The sequence below is a fragment of the Oryctolagus cuniculus genome, chromosome 4 (genome assembly GCF_051225735.1).
Source record: "Oryctolagus cuniculus isolate XC-2025 breed Fujian yellow rabbit chromosome 4, ASM5122573v1, whole genome shotgun sequence".
NCBI classification, from domain to species: domain Eukaryota; kingdom Metazoa; phylum Chordata; class Mammalia; order Lagomorpha; family Leporidae; genus Oryctolagus; species Oryctolagus cuniculus.
This window is the reverse complement of record NC_142870.1, coordinates 95,189,193-95,207,684: the sequence shown is the minus strand read 5'-3', so window position 1 is coordinate 95,207,684 and position 18,492 is coordinate 95,189,193. Positions and strand designations below refer to the sequence as shown.

Here is an 18,492-nt window from a genome sequence, read left to right as displayed (position 1 = left end):
ACAGCTCAGAGCTAAGCTCACCCCGTGCTGGAGTGCACCTGTCCCAGGGAACAGGCCCGCTGGCGGGTGGCAAGAAACTGGTACAAATGAGCAGCCAGGAGGTCGGATTAGACGGTGTTGGGCCCGAGGACAGAGCTTCTGGAGATCTTTGAAATCGGGCCAGCAGGGTTGAGTCGCTCCCGCAGACGGCTGTGGCCAGGACCCCTGGCCAGGATGGCCCAGGAGCACATGCCCTTCTCACGGCTGCCTTGTGCCAGTGCGAATGTTCTGGCTGCCTGGTGGGTGGGAGCTTTGCCTCTGCCACACGCCGGAGGCCTTGTCCCCGGGCCAGCACAGGGCTGTTTCCTGTTTGGATTCCTGGGTGAAGAAGCAGAAGAAGTCCCCATCAGATGTGCGTGTGGCAGACCTGCGAGCGAGGGTCCAGTGAGCTGCGACCCTCCAGGAGCGGTCTGTGCCTTGTCCCGGAGAACGGCCGGTTTCAGGGTCGCCCGAGGGCTGCCGCAGGGGCCACTCCCATGGGACCTGGGGCAGGTGCTGAGTGGCTGATGGAGGAGCCAGGCCGAGTCATGCCTTCTGTCTTGTGTGCCAGTACCCAGAGCAGGAGATTGTGAACCTCTTCATCCCGACCCAGGCTGTGGGCGCCATCATCGGGAAGAAGGGCGCACACATCAAGCAGCTGGCCCGGTTCGCCGGGGCCTCCATCAAGGTAAGGAGCCGGGCCCGCAGGACTGCGCGGGGGCCCGCAGCCCTCTTCCCATCCTCTCCCCTCTTTCTTGTTTTCCTTTTCTGTTCAGCAAACAGCCGGATTAGAAAGAAATACTGGACCCGATCAGCCGCCCCAGTCCTCTGTGGGCTGTCGCTGGTTCCTCTTCCCAAGAAGATAAAGCAGGGTCGGTCTCCCAGTAGTTGGCGCCCGCAGGCATCAGTGCGTCCTGTCCTTTCTCAGCCTCAAGCACCCGCCCTCCGCCACACACACACACGCACACACGCACACACACACAGTGAGGAGGAGCTTGAGTGCAGAGCTCTCTGGAAAGTGGTAGTGGAGTCCTGGACCATCAGAAGCCGATGGCCTTGGTGCACGGCGGCCGCCCCCCTCCTGCCTCCCCGGGGCCGTGTGGAGCATCCCCTGCCGAGCTGAGAGGAAGGATTATTCAGCTCTGGTCGTGCCCCAAGCCCCACTACCGGCTTGGACTCCCAGCCGCAAGGCGGAGTGTGTCCCCAGCCTCGCGAACCTCTCGGGGAACAGAGTTTGTGTTGTCCCGGGAGAGGCCGTGCTGCCGGGGACGGCCGGGGATTCCGCCGAGGGAAAGAGTGCGGAGTGCGGCCTCTCCCCGGCCAGGACAGAAGGGGTAGCCGGGAGCGCAGGCAGACGTGCACCAAGTTCAGTCCCTCAGGCCTCACGGGAGCCCTGCGGTGTGGGGCCTGGGAGGCGGGTGACGGAGATGCTATCGGTGCAGCTGGCCCTGAGGGACCGTCTCATCTAATGCCCACTTGTTCCCCTGAGAAAGGAGAGACCCAGAGCAGGGACGTGGTGCAGATGCACAGGCGGCAGGCCTGGCCCCGAGATGCAAACTCCGCTGTCGCCCAGGATTCTGAGCGCCTGCCCGGGCTGACGGCGAGGTAACTCCTCATTTCACTGGCTCGTCTGAGGCCACAGAGCTGAGGAACGTGCAAGCCAGCCTCACCCAGGTTCTTGATTCCTGGCCCAATGCTGGGGTCACTGCAGCCAGGCCTTTAGGGTGACACGGGGAGAGGGGGGATCCCCGAGGCTCCACCTAGCGGCCTTCCCGGCCCTGTGTCCTGAGGCAGGGTAATGACTTGTCACGTTGCTCCAGGTCTCTGTGAGTTTTCTGTTGGGCCAGCCGCTGTACTTCTGCAGGCACTGGGGACAGGGGAGGAAAGCCAGTGAAGACAAATATTTGTGAAAGAAATCTCCCACTTTTTAAAATCAAATCAAACTTCCCGCTTTAAAATCAGTGGGCAGGTGGAGTTGGCGGGGTGTGGCGCAGCAGTTCAGCCGGCCGTAGCGGGGCGCCCGCGAGTCCGGCTGCTCCGGTTCTCATCGAGCTGCTCAGCCAGGGGCCTGGGAAACAGCACGTGACGGCTCGTCACTGGGCCCCTGCCACCCATGTGGGAGACCTGGATGGAGACCTAGGCTCTGGCTTTGGCCTGGCCCAGCCCTGGCTGTTGTGACAGATTGGAGAGTGAACCAGTGAGTGGAAGATAGATCTCCCTTTCTCTGCCTTGAAAAATCAACGTGGCAGTTTTTGGTTTTGCTGGAATCCCTGTATCTCACAGGTCTGAAAGCATTTTTCTCCAAAGCAAGATGGACAGTCTCAGCAAACCCAGAGCCCCCAGTGGCTGCTTTGCCAGCCCGCAGGGCCACTGAGGGGCACACTCGGGCTGCTGGGCACAGTGCATGTCACGCTCGTCCGGGCAGCCGTGCTCAGGGGCTGGGTGAGCAGAGATCTAGGGGGGGCATCAGTTACAGGCGAGAGCGAGCCCCTGCCCGCCCTATGAGCAGGGCACCCGGTCAGCAGGCTTCTGAGTCCCTCCCCAGATTCGGCCGTGTGACCCCAGTGCCAGCCGGGGACACAGACCCCTGGCGCGTCCAGAGCACCTGCCATCCCTGTGATGTTGGCACTCCTCTCCCCTCCCTGAGTGCCAGCGGATTCACTGATAAAATGGGGTCCTCCCGCCAGCTTCTGCAGAGCACCAGTCTCCATTCTCCGACTTCTGGGCACTTGAGCAGTGAGCTTCTTTGAGAATCTGAACAAGACAGGCGTGAGTCAGTAGGACGTGGACAGTGACAGTGGAATGCTGCCTCTCAGCCCTTCGCGGTTTGCCTGGTGGGAAGAGCTGGGAAGCACCATGGCCGTGACCACATCTGGTGCTGGAGGCGGGGGTCCTGCCAGCAGTCTCCAGGGCCAGGTCATGTGTGCCTGGACACACAGGTTCATGTTTTTCAGCTGAGGCTACCACCAAGCACTGACTGCATGGTGGGGGGCAGGCCCCCAAGGATCTCGGCCGTTGGCTCTCTGTGCCTCACAGTCATCCTCAGGCCACAGAAGAGTCAAGGCCAGAGAATCCTGTGAAGATCCACGAAGGGCTCCTTCTAGATTAGGGCGGGAGTTGGAGCACGCCTGAGCCATACATTCACAATACAATGGCGACAGCGCCCTGGGGCCCTGAGGCCGGGGGTGGAGCCTGGCTTGGAGCATGTGCTCAGGGAGAGGGGTTTCTGGAGGAGCCCAGGACTGAGCCCCGGTGCCCCAGAGGCGGCGTGGGCGTGCATGCAGTGCCAGGGGTGAATGCCGGGCCTCCTGCAGCCTGCAGCTCAGCGATGGCCCCATCCTGCCTTAGGAACACCCTGTGACCCTGTCGTTGACCAAGTTTCCTTTTTTTGCACCTGCGGGCTCACCTCCCTCTTGGCTCTTCCTTGGCACGCTGGATGCCCGGTGCACTTTTAACTTACTTTATGTTTCCTTTTAAAGCTGCTTGAAAGGTTGGGGAGCGTAAGTCAGGAGGTGCTGAGGAAGAAATGTCAGATCTCCTCAAAAACAAATGCTGCCGGGCTCGTTGTTCAGAGACTTCAGGTCACAGGAAGTGAGCTAGGAGAGCTGCCTGTCCCAGCCTCCACGTGCCGTAGTGGGGGCGCGGAGGGACCGCAGCAGAGATGTCCCTGCTGCATTGGGACTGCTGTGCTTATGATTCACTTGCCGTGGACGGGGTGGTCCTGGCTATATCTGTTCCATCCCAAATGTCACTGCGGCTGACGGCCTGTGTGAGCTGAGGGGGGATCCCTGGTGACCGTGCCTCAAGTGAGATCCCGTTTTAATGCCTCTACACTGGCCTTTCCTTCCCTCTGGGCGCTGGGTGGGTTGGCAGAGTGAGGATCCCCCCCACCCTGACTTCATGAACTTGGCGCAGCTGAGAGGCGGCCAGTCACTGTGGCGCTCAGAGCAGGGCCAGGCCCTGGCGACTGCTGAGCTGCTGCTTAGTCTCCCTGGGTGGCCAGAGACCCAGATTTGATAGTGGGCATTATGAGCTTGACCTCCTGCAAGCCAGGGTGTAGGCAGCTTGGTGTTGGGCAAAGCCCCATCCTTTCCTGCGGGTATGTGTGCCATCCACGCATGCACGCAGACCACAGAGAGCGACTTGGGGAGTAGCGGCAAGCATCAGCATTTGTTCTGTCCTGTGAACTGCAGATTGCCCCAGCAGAAGGCCCGGATGTCAGCGAAAGGATGGTCATCATCACTGGACCACCCGAAGCCCAGTTCAAGGTCAGTCCTGCAGGCTCTGGGCACGGTCTGCTCAGAGGCGACCTGTGTCCCTTCCTTCTGCTCACTGGTCTCACTCACTCGTCCCCCTCAGCCCCGAAGCTCCCTTTCCCTTCGCTGCCGTGGGGACGCGGCGTCTGGCCATGCCCAGTGCAGGCGGCAGCTCCCCCGGCCTCTCTGATCCTTTCGCCAGTCTCAGGATGGAGGTCGCCGACTCCTGTAGTCACTGCTGCCGGGCTCCAGGGCATCGCCATGGTGTTAAGAAGACACCGTGTGGTTTGTTGGAAATTCTTCAGTAAAGGCCATTGTTTTGTGCTTGCCTCGTTCTTCTCCCCAAGGAAATTTTTAACTTGGGTTTTCTAAGAAAAGTCAGAAAGGGGAGGAGGGTGTCGTGGAGCAGTGGGCTAGGCTGCTGCCTGGGGCACTCACATCATGGGAATGAGCCTGAGACGGAGTCCTGCGCCCACTTCCCACCCAGCCTCCTGTCAGTGCGTACCTCGGGAGGAAGCAGATGATGGTTCGGGTACCTGGGTCCCTGCCAACCATGTGTGAGATCTGGATGGAGTGCGTGGCTTCATCCTGGCTCACCCTTGGCTGTTGTGGGCACTGGTGCAGTAAACCAGTGGGTGGAAGACGTCCAGAATGCACGTCAGGACGAAGTAGATCAGCGTTTGCTGGGGAGCGGGGAAGGGAGGCACTGGAAATAATGGCTGACAGGTGCCAGGTTTTTGTCTTGGGGAGGTGACCAAATAATACTGTAGGGATGGATAATACCACATTTTGTTTACCCATCCATAAGTGGAAGGGTTATTGTTCTTGACTGGTTCCACGTGTATTAAAAGTACAATCCTTGTCATTAAATTACTTAAATTTAACAGTGAAAACAAAATTAACACATGTGGAACAATATTATTTGGCCGTAAGAATGACGCTGGTGCGTGCTCAGCCTGGTGCACCGAGAAGACACACTGAGCAAAGAGACAGACACAGACGGCCACCTGTGACGAGTGTGGTGATCCCATGGACAGGCCATGTCCAGAACAGGCAGACCGGTGCAGGCAAAGGAGATCAGTGGGCGCCGGGGAATAGGGAAGGGTGGGATTGGAAATAACAGGTGCCACATTTTTGTCTTGGGGGTGGCATAGAAATTCGCCGGCTAGATGGTGATGATAGCTGCACCACACAGTGGCCACTGATGCGTACACTTTAAAATGATCAACTGTGGACTGTGTGAGTCACCTCGGTTGTTTTAAGTTTAAACAAAAAAGCAATCCCCCTTGACTGTCCTGCCTTTGAGGTCACCATCAAATAGCAAGCTGAGGTTCATCAAATCCCATCACTGTCCCCTTACCTCCGTCCTTCAACAACCGGAGCTCTGGACACGGATGATGGGGGAAGTTAAGAATTCCCTGGGCAATTTCAGTTAACACATTTCTAGGCCAGGAGATGATGCAAATAGCCTTAGTCCCGCCCCTTGCCAGCTGCACCTGACAGGGGCAGTGCCTCCAGGCCTGTGAGCCTGAGGCCGGCGTGCAGCTGCCTGTGTGTGGCCCCAGTGAGTTTGGGTAGGAGCTGCCCACTGCCAGGACCCCTCAGCTGCCTTAGCGGTGCTGGCAAAGCAGCTTGGCGGGGAGCTGAGTCACCAGCCCTGCCCTGCTTTTCCAGGCACAGGGGCGGATCTTTGGGAAGCTGAAAGAAGAAAATTTCTTTAACCCCAAAGAAGAGGTGAAGCTGGAAGCCCACATCCGGGTGCCCTCTTCTACAGCTGGCCGGGTGATTGGCAAAGGCGGCAAAACCGTAAGTGTGTGCGTGTCCTCACCTGCATCCGGTTCCCTGCGACTTGGGCTTTGTCTCCAGACACAGGGTCAGGGTCTTTGGTTGACAGAGCGAGGGGCACTTGACTTCCGAGCTCTTTGCGGCAGGAGGAGGCCAAGGACCAAAGTATGGTCAGCGTCGCTGCAGAACCTGGGACCCCGAATCCACTGTGCTGAGCCCAGCACCGAAAGCACCAGGTCCTTGTGCCAGTAACCCCATCTCGGCTCCAGGCAGGTGAATGAAGGTCTCTACTCCCTGAAGACAGGGAAGCTGTCTTCTGCCTCCTCTGTACCCACACCTGAGACGGTAAAGGAGGCAGAGTCCCACCCAGCATCCTCGCTGATGCGCATAAAAAGCATTTTCATGCTCTGAGGCCTGCAGGCCCGCTGTCCTGCACTCTCTGCCGGATCTTCACACTCCTGACAGAGGCCTCCGGGCCCTGCCTCAGACTCCTCCCCCGGAGAGTCTTCCCTCTGGCTAGTTCCGAAACCCCTCCATCTGCAGTAGGGCCTGGCTTCGCACTAGGGTGGTAGCTGAGAAGAAAAACCCGTCTTAAAGCGTTATCTGCTTTCAGCATGGAGTTGGCCTCCTGCAAAGTGCCAGAGCGTTCGACTCTGAAGCCTGTAGACTGGCGCATGACGTGCCCACTTGGTGGGACTTAGGGAGGCTTGAGAATGTATTGATTATGTGTAGGGTTTGCTATTTTTGTAAAGTTCTTTACATAAAACTTTTACATGGGATTCAAAGCCACTAGCTTTAAGCGAAAGAACAAGAGTCGCATGGAATGCAGTCAGAACACACACACTGAGCTTCAGGCAGTGTTGCAGCGCAAGGCCCACGGAGGGGGTTGCGTCCTGAGCACCTGGCTGTCCCCTGTGGCTGTTTGGGCACTCACTGACTTCTCTGCATTCCCCCAGAGACCGCCTCCTGCCAGGGACAGGGGATGGCAGTGATCGTACTGGGAAACAGCCCCACGGAGGCCAGAGGAGGCGCAGGGTGCAGGAAAGGGGCTGGGCTGGAAGCCAGCAGCAGGGAGGGAGAGTGAGGGTCCACGGGGCAGCATCAGAATGACTCAGTGGCAGGAGTGCAGTGAAGAGCAGGGGTGAGCAGAAAGCAAAGTGTACCGTGGCGTCAGACAGGAGGAGACGTGGGCACACGGTCAGTACCCAGGAACAACGGCTTCCTTACCGGGTCACTGTGGGCATGTGTGCAGCTGCACTGATGCGAGCCCCAGAATTAGAGAATCCAGCCAGAGGCTGACCAGGGCTGGACTCCCTGTCCTTGAACCTTCCAAGGCGCAGACCCACATGGTCCCATGCGGCCGGAGCCCACTGCCTTTTCTCCCTTCACAGGTGAATGAACTGCAGAACTTAACCAGCGCAGAAGTCATCGTGCCTCGTGACCAAACACCAGATGAAAATGAGGAAGTGATCGTCAGAATTATCGGGCATTTCTTTGCCAGCCAGGTACCTGAGCCGAGGGCCCCATCTCTCCTGCCAGTCTCTTTCCAGTTTCTCTATTGGTGGGCTGTCAGCTGGCCACAGGTCCTTAACACTCCTCCCACGCCCCACCCCCAGCCCCTTAATGGAACCTTTCCAGGGTTGTCCCTGGCTCTTCGGGGACTGCCCATGGGGCAAGAGACAGCTGCCACACTGCTCCCTGCGCAGCTCCCCAGTGCACCAGGAGAGCGGAGGGCGAGCTCAGACTGTTAGCCCCCGACATGTTCAAGAGTGAGTTCTTGGCTGGCGCCGCGGCTCACTAGGCTAATCCTCCGCCTGCAGCGCCAGCACCCCGGGTTCTAGTCCTGGTTGGGGCGCCGGATTCTGTCCTGGTTGCTCCTCTTCCAGGCCAGCTCTCTGCTGTGGCCAGGGAGTGCAGTGGAGGATGGCCCAAATGCTTGGGCCCCTGCACCCGCATGGGAGACCAGGAGGAAGCACCTGGCTCCTGATTGGTGCAGCACACCAGCCAAGCAGCCATTTGAGGGGTGAGCCAGTGGAAGGAAGACCTTTCTCTCTGTCTCATTCTCTCTGTCTCTCACTGTCTAACTCTGCCTGTCAAAAAAAAAAAAGTTCTCAGCTTCCCTCACATCTCTTCCTAGGCCCCAGTCACAGCCTTTCTCTGTGAGGGGCCACGTATCGGGCAAGGCCACCCTCTGGGATCTGAGCCCAGAGGCTGAAGAGCAGGCCAAGTCCCAGAATCTCACTGTGCTTGTTAAGCGTTCGTTGAAGAGGGCCCTCTTTTCTGGTTCCTCTCTCCTGCCCTCCGCGTCCTGCTCCATACGCCCTGTCAGAACGTGTCCCTCAACACACTGCTCCTCTTCTCTACCTACCTTGGCCTCGTTCTTTGTTGCTTTTGCTGGTGGGTTTTGGGAGATCAGACTGGCCTTGTCGTAGAGCCACGGAGTCACACAGCATGGCTCGCACTGAGGTGTGTCAGCCAGAGGCCCAGCTGTCCGTGCTGTGCCCCGCTCCCCATGCCGAGCGCCCTGGGAGGCTCCCTGGCCGCCAGCTCTGCCTCTCAGCAGCGTGGGGGTGCTGGGGGGTGAGGGTTAGATTGGGGTTCGCGTGTGGGCCCTCGCTGCTCAGGGTAGTGCTTCTCCCTCTCCCCAGCAGTTCCCTGCTGTTCTTGCTGCTCTAGGAAAGGTGGGCGGAGCTGACCGGTGAGGTGGGGAGGGGACGTTGTCTGACCCCTGCTGCTGCTTCCTAGCCTGCCTAGCAATGAGCTGCCGGGGTGGGATGGGGGTGGGGGAGATGACCCTCCCCCAAGTCCCAGAGCCTCCCCAACTGCTTGTCCTTAGAACTGGGTTCCTTTTTTCCCCTGTCCCCCACCCCCCCTCTCTCCCTTGCTGCAGACCGCACAGCGCAAGATCAGGGAAATTGTACAACAGGTGAAGCAGCAGGAGCAGAAATATCCTCAGGGAGTCGCCTCACAGCGCAGCAAGTGAGGCTCCCACAGGCACCAGCAAAACAACGGATGAATGTAGCCCTTCCAACACCTGACAGAATGAGACCAAACCCAGCCAGCCAGATCGGGAGCAAACCAAAGACCATCCTGAGGAATGAGAAGTCTGCGGAGGCGGCCAGGGGCTCTGCAGAGGCCCTGAGGCTCCTAGGGGCTGCGGAGGGGCAGAGAAAGGCCAGCGGGTTCCAACAGAACCCCTAGCCTTGGCCCTGCCCGCCAGCGCCTGCCCCCAGGGCCTCTGCAGGCTTCCCCGCCATCCACTTCGCCATCCACTTGGATCTCTCTGAAACTCCCACGACGCTATCCCTTTTAGTTGAACTAACATAGGTGAACGTGTTCAAAGCAAAGCAAAATTGACACCCTTTTCTTTTTGGGGGACAAACGTCTCTGTACATGTCTGTACATATTAGAAGGGGAAAGATGTTAAGATATGTGGCCTGTGGGTTACACAGGGTGCCTGCAGCGTTAATATATTTTAGAAATAATATATCAAATAACTCAACTAACTCCCATTTTTAATCAATTATTAATTTTTTTTTCTTTTTAAAGAGAAAGCAGGCTTTTCTAGACTTTAAAGAACAAAGTCTTTCTTTGGGAGGTCTAATGGAGTAGAAAGGAACTTGGAGGCCGCCCACACAAAATTCACCCAGAGAGCAGTCTCATCGGACACTCCCAGCAGTCCTGGATCACCTGTGTGTGTCAACAGAAGGGATACCGTCACTTTGAAGAGGAAACTGTCTCTCTTCATCCCTGTCTAGCTCACACACCCATTTCTCTTTGCTTCACAGGTTTTAAACTGGTTTTTTGCATACTGCTATATAATTCTCTGTCTCTCTCTGTTTATCTCTCCCTCTCCCCTCCGCCCTCCCCTCTTCTCCATCCCCATCCCCATTCTTTTGAATGCCCTCCCCTCTCTGTCTCAGTTCCCTGTACCTATGCACCCCCCAGGCAAAGCAGTGCTCTGAGTATCACATCACACAAAAGGAACAAAGCGAAACACACAAACCAGCCTCAACTTACACTTGGTCACTCAAAAGAACAAGAGTCAATGGTACTTGTCCTAGCATTTGGAAGAGGAAAACAGGAACCCACCAAACCAACCAACCAATCAAACAAAGAAATTTTCCACAAAGAAAGAAATGTATTTTTGTCTTTTTACATTTTGGTGTATAAGCCATCGATATTCAGCAAAATGATTTCTTTCTTTTAAAAAAATATGGAGGAAAATAGCAATTTACATAAGGTTGTTGGCCCAGGGCGTTAAATTTACAGATTTTTTTAAACTAGAAAAACACACACAAAAAAAAGCTACCTCAGGTGTTTTTTACCTCAGCACCTTGCTCTTGTGTTTCCCTTAGAGATTTTGTAAAACTGATAGTTGGAGCATTTTTTTATTTTTTTAATAAAAATGAGTTGGAAAAAAATAAGATACAACTGCCAGCCTGGAGAAGGTGACAGTCCAAGTGTGCAACAGCTGTTCTGAATTGTCTTCCGCTAGCCAAGAACCTATATGGCCTTCTTTTGGACAAACCTTGAAAATGTTTATTTAAAAAAAAATGACTAAGAAAAACAGAGAGAGAAAATATTTGAGATGTCCTGAATTTCAATAGGGTACGCGCCATTAGGGCTTTTTGCGCTAAAGGATGAACATGACTGGTTTATGTGAACAAGCCATCATACCACCAGACTGCAATGCCAGTTTCCTCTACTGCAAACAGTGTTCTGTGACAAAAAAAGAAAAAAAAAAAGGAAAAAAAAAAAATATATCCAGCTAACAAGATCTTGGTGTCGTGGTCTCTTCTTTTACTAAGCATTGCCTTATCCCAAGGCATCAGCCGAATCCCAGCTCAGAGGGGTGTGGGGAGCCTGGGACTGCGTGTACAAGCAGGATGTGAGCATTGGGAAGGTCTCAGGGAGGAACCCGCTAGATCAGTAGTTTCCAGAGGGTGGTCCTGGACCCGCAGCATCCCGTGGGAACTTGGTAGACATGCAGATTCTCAGGGTAGCGAGAATTCTGGGGCTGAGGGCATGCGTGTGTTTCAGCAGGCCCTCTAGGTGAACCTGTGTGCACAGAGGTTGAGACCTTCAGAACTAGTGCCAAGCCAGGGAGGAGACAGCAGGCCACTTCAGAAAGTTCTTGGAAACCTAGAATTAGTTTGGCTGCAGAATGGTTTTTAAGAGGCTATTTTCATAATACATATTTTCCATGAACTTTTTGGAGTGCTCTCATATTTTGCCCCTCCAAGGGAAGCTAAGTTTTCGGTATCCCAGGAGCGTAGAGGGCAGTGTCAGCCTTAGACTGGAAGGGCGGGTGCTGTCCTTGGCACTCCCATGAATGCGCAGTGAAATGGCCGAAAATGATCCTGCTCCCTTTATAAAGTTTATTCATAGATCTGGGGGGGCTACTGGAGATGGTGCTGAAGCCCGGGCAGTCTTGAGAATCAAGAGCTAATATTTGGAAGAGGTGCTCAGTTAGCTTTTGGGGGTGACCTTTCATTCAAGGAGTCTTCAAGAATTCACGGCACACTTGGGCCCTGCTCCCTTGAGCATTCAGAGGGCAGCAGGAACACGAGCTCCCCCTCCATGGGAATCACCCTGCCCGCCCTACCATGCGAACAGCCCGGCGTGGCAGGGCTCTGATGAGGTCCTCACCATGTGTGCTCAGACCTTCAGAGACGCGGCATGAACCTTCAGCTTAAGTCCCTTGACAAGACCACCTGACCGCACAGGTCCTACCTGCGCATGATTGTACACTGAAATAGAAGGATGGCTGTTAGACGGAGACCAAGCTCAACCACAAGGTTTTACTCATTAGCCTATGCTAGCCAGAAAACCCCGCCCTGTTCCTTGAATTGCACTCTTGAACATCTGACTTGGGAGCAGGGCACTTGGCCTAACAGTGAAGATGCCTTACTCCCATACCAGAGTTTTACTTCAATACCAGGCTCCAGCTCCTGACTCCAGCTGCCTGCTAATGCAGACCCTGGGAGGCAGTGGATGATGCCTCAGGTAGTGGGGTCCCTGCTGCACACGTGAGATACTCATTAAATTCCTGGCTCCTGGTTTTGAACCCCAACCTAGGGCTGTTACAGGTATTTGGAGGGTGAAAAGCAGATGGAAACCCACGCACCCACCCACCCCGCTAATTCTGTCACCACAGTGGTCTTTCAGTGTGCTAACATCTCACCAGACGTGATCAGGCCTGAAGAGCCCCCTCTTTGGTTTCCCCCTAGCTCTGCCCCTGCCATCCTCATGTTCTCAACCATGGAACTCTGGAAAGGAAGCAGGAGACGGGCTGATAGCAGGTCAGAAGATGGTTCTGGCATAAAAAAGAGAATTTCAAAACAGGAGAAGCAGAACTGACAGAAGTTTGGAGGGGTTTCAGCCAAGAACTAGAGGAAAGGATTAGCCTTTGGGAGAGGCAAGGGTGGGAGAAGACACGGGACCTGTAAGGGCAACAGGGAAAACCAGTAACCTTGCATCAACTGGGATCTGAATCAGCAACTGGGAAGACAGAGGAAGGCTGTGGACTTGAAGAGTAAGGGAAGCATGTGGCTCCCTGGAGAAGGCTGTGGGCAGGGGAGGCACTCCCATGCTGCTGCTGCACTGCAGATACCAGACTGAGTCACGTGCTCCCAAACTTCTCAGTGTCTTAAGGCCCACAGGAGATCCCTTCAGCTCCTACTGCTGACAGCAAGCCCTCCCCCCACCACACACCTCGTTCACTGTCAGTTGTTGCCACATAATAGAAATGCAAGTCAGCCCGGAAAGGTTCATTTTCTGTTCTGCCGTACATCAGCCACATTGTCACTGTCTTTCTAGAAGTCATAGCTGAGCGTTCTTAACAGGTCCCACTCGCAGAAACAGCTGGCACGAGGGGAAAATCTCAGGCAAAACTGTACTCTGAACTTGACCTCTGGTCCCTGTGTTCTCTTGTGAAAAGTCATTTGGTCATGACTCCCAAGCACTTGGTTTGTTCCCACTAGTCAACCTCAGGACTCCCCCTGACCTCTCTCTCAGACGTGGCTGACAGTAAACAATGAACCGTATTCCCCGTTTGCCTTGATCAGGGCAAACTCAAATGAAAAACTAAATTCTGCTCCCTTCCTCAGCTTGTGTGTAATGTTAACAATTTTCAACATGAAAAATTTGCGGACTTCCCTTGACTCAAGAATGCCCTCAAGTCTCCCACAATCACGTGCCTGCTTCCAGTGGCCTTCAGTGACCTCAGTAAAACCTCTCAGCAGCTCTGAATGCCCACACAGCAGTACTGGGAGAATGCCTGAGGCCACTCGGTGCGCTTTCACACACTCCAACAACTGACCACTCCATCCAGAAACACAGCGCCTGCACTCGGCAGTGCGTCTCCTCCGAGCTCAGCGTTCTTCCTTCCACTGAGCTGGAATCCGCTCGCCCTGCGGCCCCACCACGTGCACTTTTTTAGGGCTGCTCGGACACTTGTCAAGACCACAGATGTCTCGTCCCCCTTCTCGTAGTTCCTCCCACCATCCCCCCTCTCCACGCTGCAGAGGAGCACAGCCCTTAGCCCTAGCTGTGCTCTGTCACAGCTTACAGACCCTGGCAGGCAGCCGGTGATGGCTCAAGTACTTGGGTCCCTTTCTCCCACACAGGAGACCTGCGTTAAGGTCCTGGCTGTTGGGAGCATTTGGGAAGTGAACCAGCCATGGGAGATTCTCTGTCTCTCTCAAATAAATTGAAGAAGCACTGAGAGGCTGCGGAAGGAGAGGGAACCAGGGCAGAGCTCTGCACGCCCCTCAGGCAGGCTGTAGTCCCCTCCACATCTCCTTTCATTTTCCCACACTCTCACTGTCTCCTCAGGAGCGTTACAGAGCCGCGGCTGATTTCGCCCTCCTTTATACACGAGCTGGACAGCACTGTGCACGTCACAGCCTCTTAGGAGACTGCAGTCATCTGTACAAAGTTTGAACGCAACAAAGTCTTTGGTTCTAATTTAAGGGACCTCCAAATTAAAAATGGCTTTTCGTTATCAGCCTTCAGTTTTCCTCACTGAACATCAAGGAAGAGGACCAAAAATGGACTGAAGAAACCAGACAACTAAACATCAAAAGGGGGATATGGCATAAAGTATACTCTAAGTATGAGCTAAAGAGACTGAAATGAGAAGCCTTCAGGGCTTATGCACATCACTTGGGATTCTCACATGCCACGCTGCAGCGTCTGGGTTTGCCTGCTGGCTCCACTCTCAATCCCAGCTTCCTGCTGATGTGCGCCCTGGGAGGCAGCAGGTAATGGCTCAGTTCTTAGGGCCCTGCTACTCACATTGAGTTCTGAGCTCCTGGTTTTGGTCTGCCCCATCCCTGGTTATTTCAAGCATTTATGGAGTGAACCAGCAGATGGACCTCTCACTGTGCCTTTCAAATAAATAAAAATTAATTAATAAAATAGGACCACGAATTAAGTATCCATACCTGATAAACTAAATGTAAATCTCACCAAGCCTCTAGATGGGACTAACCAGTTTACATGAACTACAAGGGATGAAGGAATACCACCAAAGAACTACTAGCCAAAGCTAAGAACAGGGAGAATTCCACCAGAAAATCTAATTTCTCTAATAAATAAAAGTATAAGGAGGGAAGCTGAAAGAGACTGAAGGTACCTAATAGCCAACGGACTTAACAACAAAAACGTAGTCTAACTCTGGAAGCAGAAATCTGGAATCCGCGTGTGAGCAGGCAGCATTACCTTTGAGGGCTCTGCGGGAGATGGCATCATCTTGCCCAGCTTTCATGGGTCAGGCTTCCTCGGCTCATAGCGTAGCATCCCTCCAGTATCTGCCTTTTCCTCTTGTGTCTCAAAACTTCCTGTCTTAAGACATGTGAGGCAGCGAGGTGCGCAGCCTAGTGGTTAAGGAGCCTGGGTTCCATTCCTAGCTCTGGCTCCTAACTCCAGCTGCTCCCCCATATAGACCCTGGTAGGCAGCAATGATGGCTCAAGTAAATGGGTTCCTGCCACCCACGTGGGAGACCTGGATTCTTTCTATCTCCTAGCTTCTGCTCTGGCCCAGCCCCTGGCACTTGGGGAAGAAAAAAATAAAAAGCTTTTAGGACCCACCCAGATGCTCCAAAATAAATGCCTTAAGATCTTTAACTGAACCATGCATTTCACCAAATAAGGTAACATTCACAGTCCCAGCAATTAGAATAACTTTTTGACAGGCAAGAGCTGGAGAGTGAGAGAGAGAGAGAGACAGAGAGAAAGGTCTTCCTTCCATTGGTTCACCTCCCAAATGGCCGATCCGAAGCCAGGAACCAGGTGCTTCCTCCTGGTCTCCCATGCGGGTGCAGGGCCCAAGCATTTGGGCCATCCTCCACTGCCTTCCCGGGCCACAGCAGAGAGCTGGACTGGAAGAGGAGTAACCAGGACAGAATCCGGCGCCCCAACTGGGACTAGAACCTGGGGTGCTGGCGCCGCAGGCACAGATTAGCCAAGTGAGCCGTGGAGCCGGCTAGAATAACTTTTTATTAAAGATTTTTTTTTAAAGAGTTACACACAAAGAGAGGAGAGGCAGAGAGAGAGAGAGAGAGAGAGAGAGGTCTTCCATCCGATGGTTCACTCCCCAATTGGCCACAAAGGCCAGAGCTGCACCAATCCGAAGCCAGGAGCCAGGAGCTTCTTCTAGGTCTCCCACGCAGGCACAGGGGCCCAATGACCCGGGCCATCCTCCACTGCTTTCCCAGGCCACAGCCAAGAGCTGGATCAGAAGTGGAGCAGCCGGGTCTCGAACCAGCACCCACATGAGATGCTGGCGCTCCAGGGTAGGGCGCCAACCCACTGTGCCACAGCACCAGCCCCTAGAAATACTTTTTAAAAAATTATCAGAGAGGCCAATACTGTGGCGTAGTAGTCTAAGCCTCCACCTGTAGTGCTGGCATCCCCTATGGGCTCGAGTTTGTGTCCTGGCTGCTCCTCTTCCAATCCAGCTCTCTGCTATGGCCTGGGAAAGCAGTGGAAGATGGAAGTCCTTGGGCCCCTGCACCCGCGTGGGAGACTCGGAAGAAGCTCCTGGTTCCTTGCTTTGGATTGGCTCTGCTCCGGCCGTTGTGGCCATTTGGAGAGTGAACCAGTGGATGGAAGATCTTTCTCTCTCCTTCCCTCTGTAACTCTACCTTTCAAATAAATAAAAAAGAATTTTTTAAAAAGGAAGAAAATGGTACATGAAATGAGAATTCGATATTACCAACTTATTAAGAAAATGACATTTTTAGGGCCAGTGCTGGGCGCAGTGGGTTAAAGCCCTGGCCTGAACCACCAGCATCCCATATGGGTGCCGGTTCTAGTCCTGGCTGCTCCACTTCTGACCCAGCTCTCTGCTGTGGCCTGAGAAAGCAGAAGATGGAAGTCCTCGGGCCCCTGCACCCATGTGGAAGACCCAGAAGTTGTTCCTGGCTCCTGGCTTCGGATTGGCACAGTTCCAGCCGTTGGGTCCATTTGGGGAGTGAACCAACGGATGGGAGACCTCTCTCAGTCTCTACCTCTCTCTGTAACTCTGTCTTCCAAATAAATAAAATAAATCTTTTTTTAAAAAAAAGTTCTCAAGGAGACATGCTGAAATGCTGAAGTGTTTAGGCAGGACATGATGTCACTTTGTTGAGCTTTGCTTTTAAAACACTCCAAACCTGGCCACTGAGAAAAAAAAGATTAGCCAGACCTCAGCAACTGCTGAAGAGAGTCGTAAATACATAAAGTTCATTATACAACTTTTCCTGAATGTAGAAATTCCAGTAATTTTGGAAAGTCATTGAGAAAAAAACAAATCATCCACTGGAATGGGACATTAATTCTGAAATAAAAGCCTACGCATGAAAACTATTACAACTCTTGGGGCCGGCTCCGTGGTCACTTGGTTAATCCTCCACCTGTGGCGCCAGCATCCCATATGGGCGCTGGATTCTGTCCTGGTTGCTCCTCTTCCAGTCCAGCTCTCTGCTGTGGCCTGGGAGGGCAGTGGAGGATGGCCCATGTGCTTGGGCCCCTGCACCTGCATGGGAGACCAGGTAGAAGAACCTGGCTCCTGGCTTTGGCCTCACCCAGCCTTGGCCATTGTGGCCATTTGGGGAGTGAACGAGTGGATGGAAGATCTCTCTCTCCAATTCTAACTTATAAGTAAATCTTGCCGGCGCCGCGGCTCACTAGGCTAATCCTCCGCCTAGCGGCGCCGGCACACCAGGTTCTAGTCCCGGTCGGGGCGCCGGATTCTGTCCTGGTTGCCCCTCTTCCAGGCCAGCTCTCTGCTGTGGCCAGGGAGTGCAGTGGGAGAGACCCCATGGGAGACCAGGATAAGTACCTGGCTCCTGCCATCGGATCAGCGCGGTGCGCCGGCCGCAGCACACCAGCTGCGGCGGCCATTGGAGGGTGAACCAACAGCAAAGGTAGACCTTTCTCTCTGTCTACTCTGTCAAAAAAAAAAAAAAAAAAAAGTAAATCTTACTTATAGGTTTACTGGCACAGTGGCAGCCATTTGGGGAGTGAACCAACGGAAGGAAGACCTTTCTCTCTGTCTATACTCTGTCAAATAAAAAAATATATATATTACAACTCTTAAATCCCTGGAGACACCAATCATTATCCTGTGCTAGAAAAGTCAAAATACCAATGAGTGATTTTTTTCCCCAATTCTGTTTTTTTAATATACCTAACCTTTAACCTAGAAATTTAAATTCTAAGAATTTCTCTACAATAACCCAAACATTGCACAAGAGGGTATATAAATAATACTGGATTAAATATTATAGCCATACACTGTAATACTATGTAGCAATTAAAATACTACTATTCAATAACATGAAAATATGTTCAAGATAAACTAAGTGGGTAAGGAATTATACAAATAGTATGATTACATATATGTTATTAACAAATACATACATTTATATACAGGGCTGGTGTTGTAGTACACTAGGTTGAGCTGCTGCCTGTAACACCAGCATCCCATTTCAGAGCACCAGTTTGGGTCCCAGCTCTTCTGGTGCCAATCCACTTCCTGCTAATGTACCTGGGAAGGCAGTGGATGATGGTCTACTTTGGACTCCTGACACCCCTGTGGGAGACCAGGGTGGAATTTCTGGCCCCTGGATTCGCTGGCTGTTGCATGATTCGGGGAGTGAACCATAGGATGGAAAATCTCTCTCTCTTCTTGCTCTGCCTTGCAAGTGAAAATAAATGACTAAATCTTCTAAATACATACCCATACACACACACACACACACACACATCCATACACACATGAGGGGTAAGAAGAGACCAGGGTATATACCAGTATGTTGAGAGTTACCTGGTGAATTCACAGAATTCTCATTATGTACCCACTATCAGTTTACTTCTCTACTATACATACCTATTACTGGTACAATAGAGGGTTCAGGGTGGTACTGTGAAACCAGACTTTAGA

General features: G+C 53.4%; 1 protein-coding gene across 6 annotated transcripts in view; it reads left to right on the top strand.

The window, feature by feature from the left end:
* Nucleotides 1-10,839, top strand: part of IGF2BP2 (insulin like growth factor 2 mRNA binding protein 2) — a 173,384-nt gene extending 162,545 nt beyond the window's left edge. For all 6 annotated transcript variants that reach the window (XM_089332079.1, XM_002716464.6, XM_002716463.6 and 3 more), the window contains 5 exons: nt 590-706; nt 4,212-4,286; nt 5,949-6,080; nt 7,451-7,564; nt 8,950-10,839. In XM_089332079.1, coding sequence (XP_089188205.1) covers nt 590-706; nt 4,212-4,286; nt 5,949-6,080; nt 7,451-7,564; nt 8,950-9,042 — 531 coding nt within the window. In that variant the 3' untranslated portion in view covers nt 9,043-10,839. The remainder of the gene's footprint in view (nt 1-589; nt 707-4,211; nt 4,287-5,948; nt 6,081-7,450; nt 7,565-8,949) is intronic.
* Nucleotides 10,840-18,492: the final 7,653 nt, after the last annotated feature.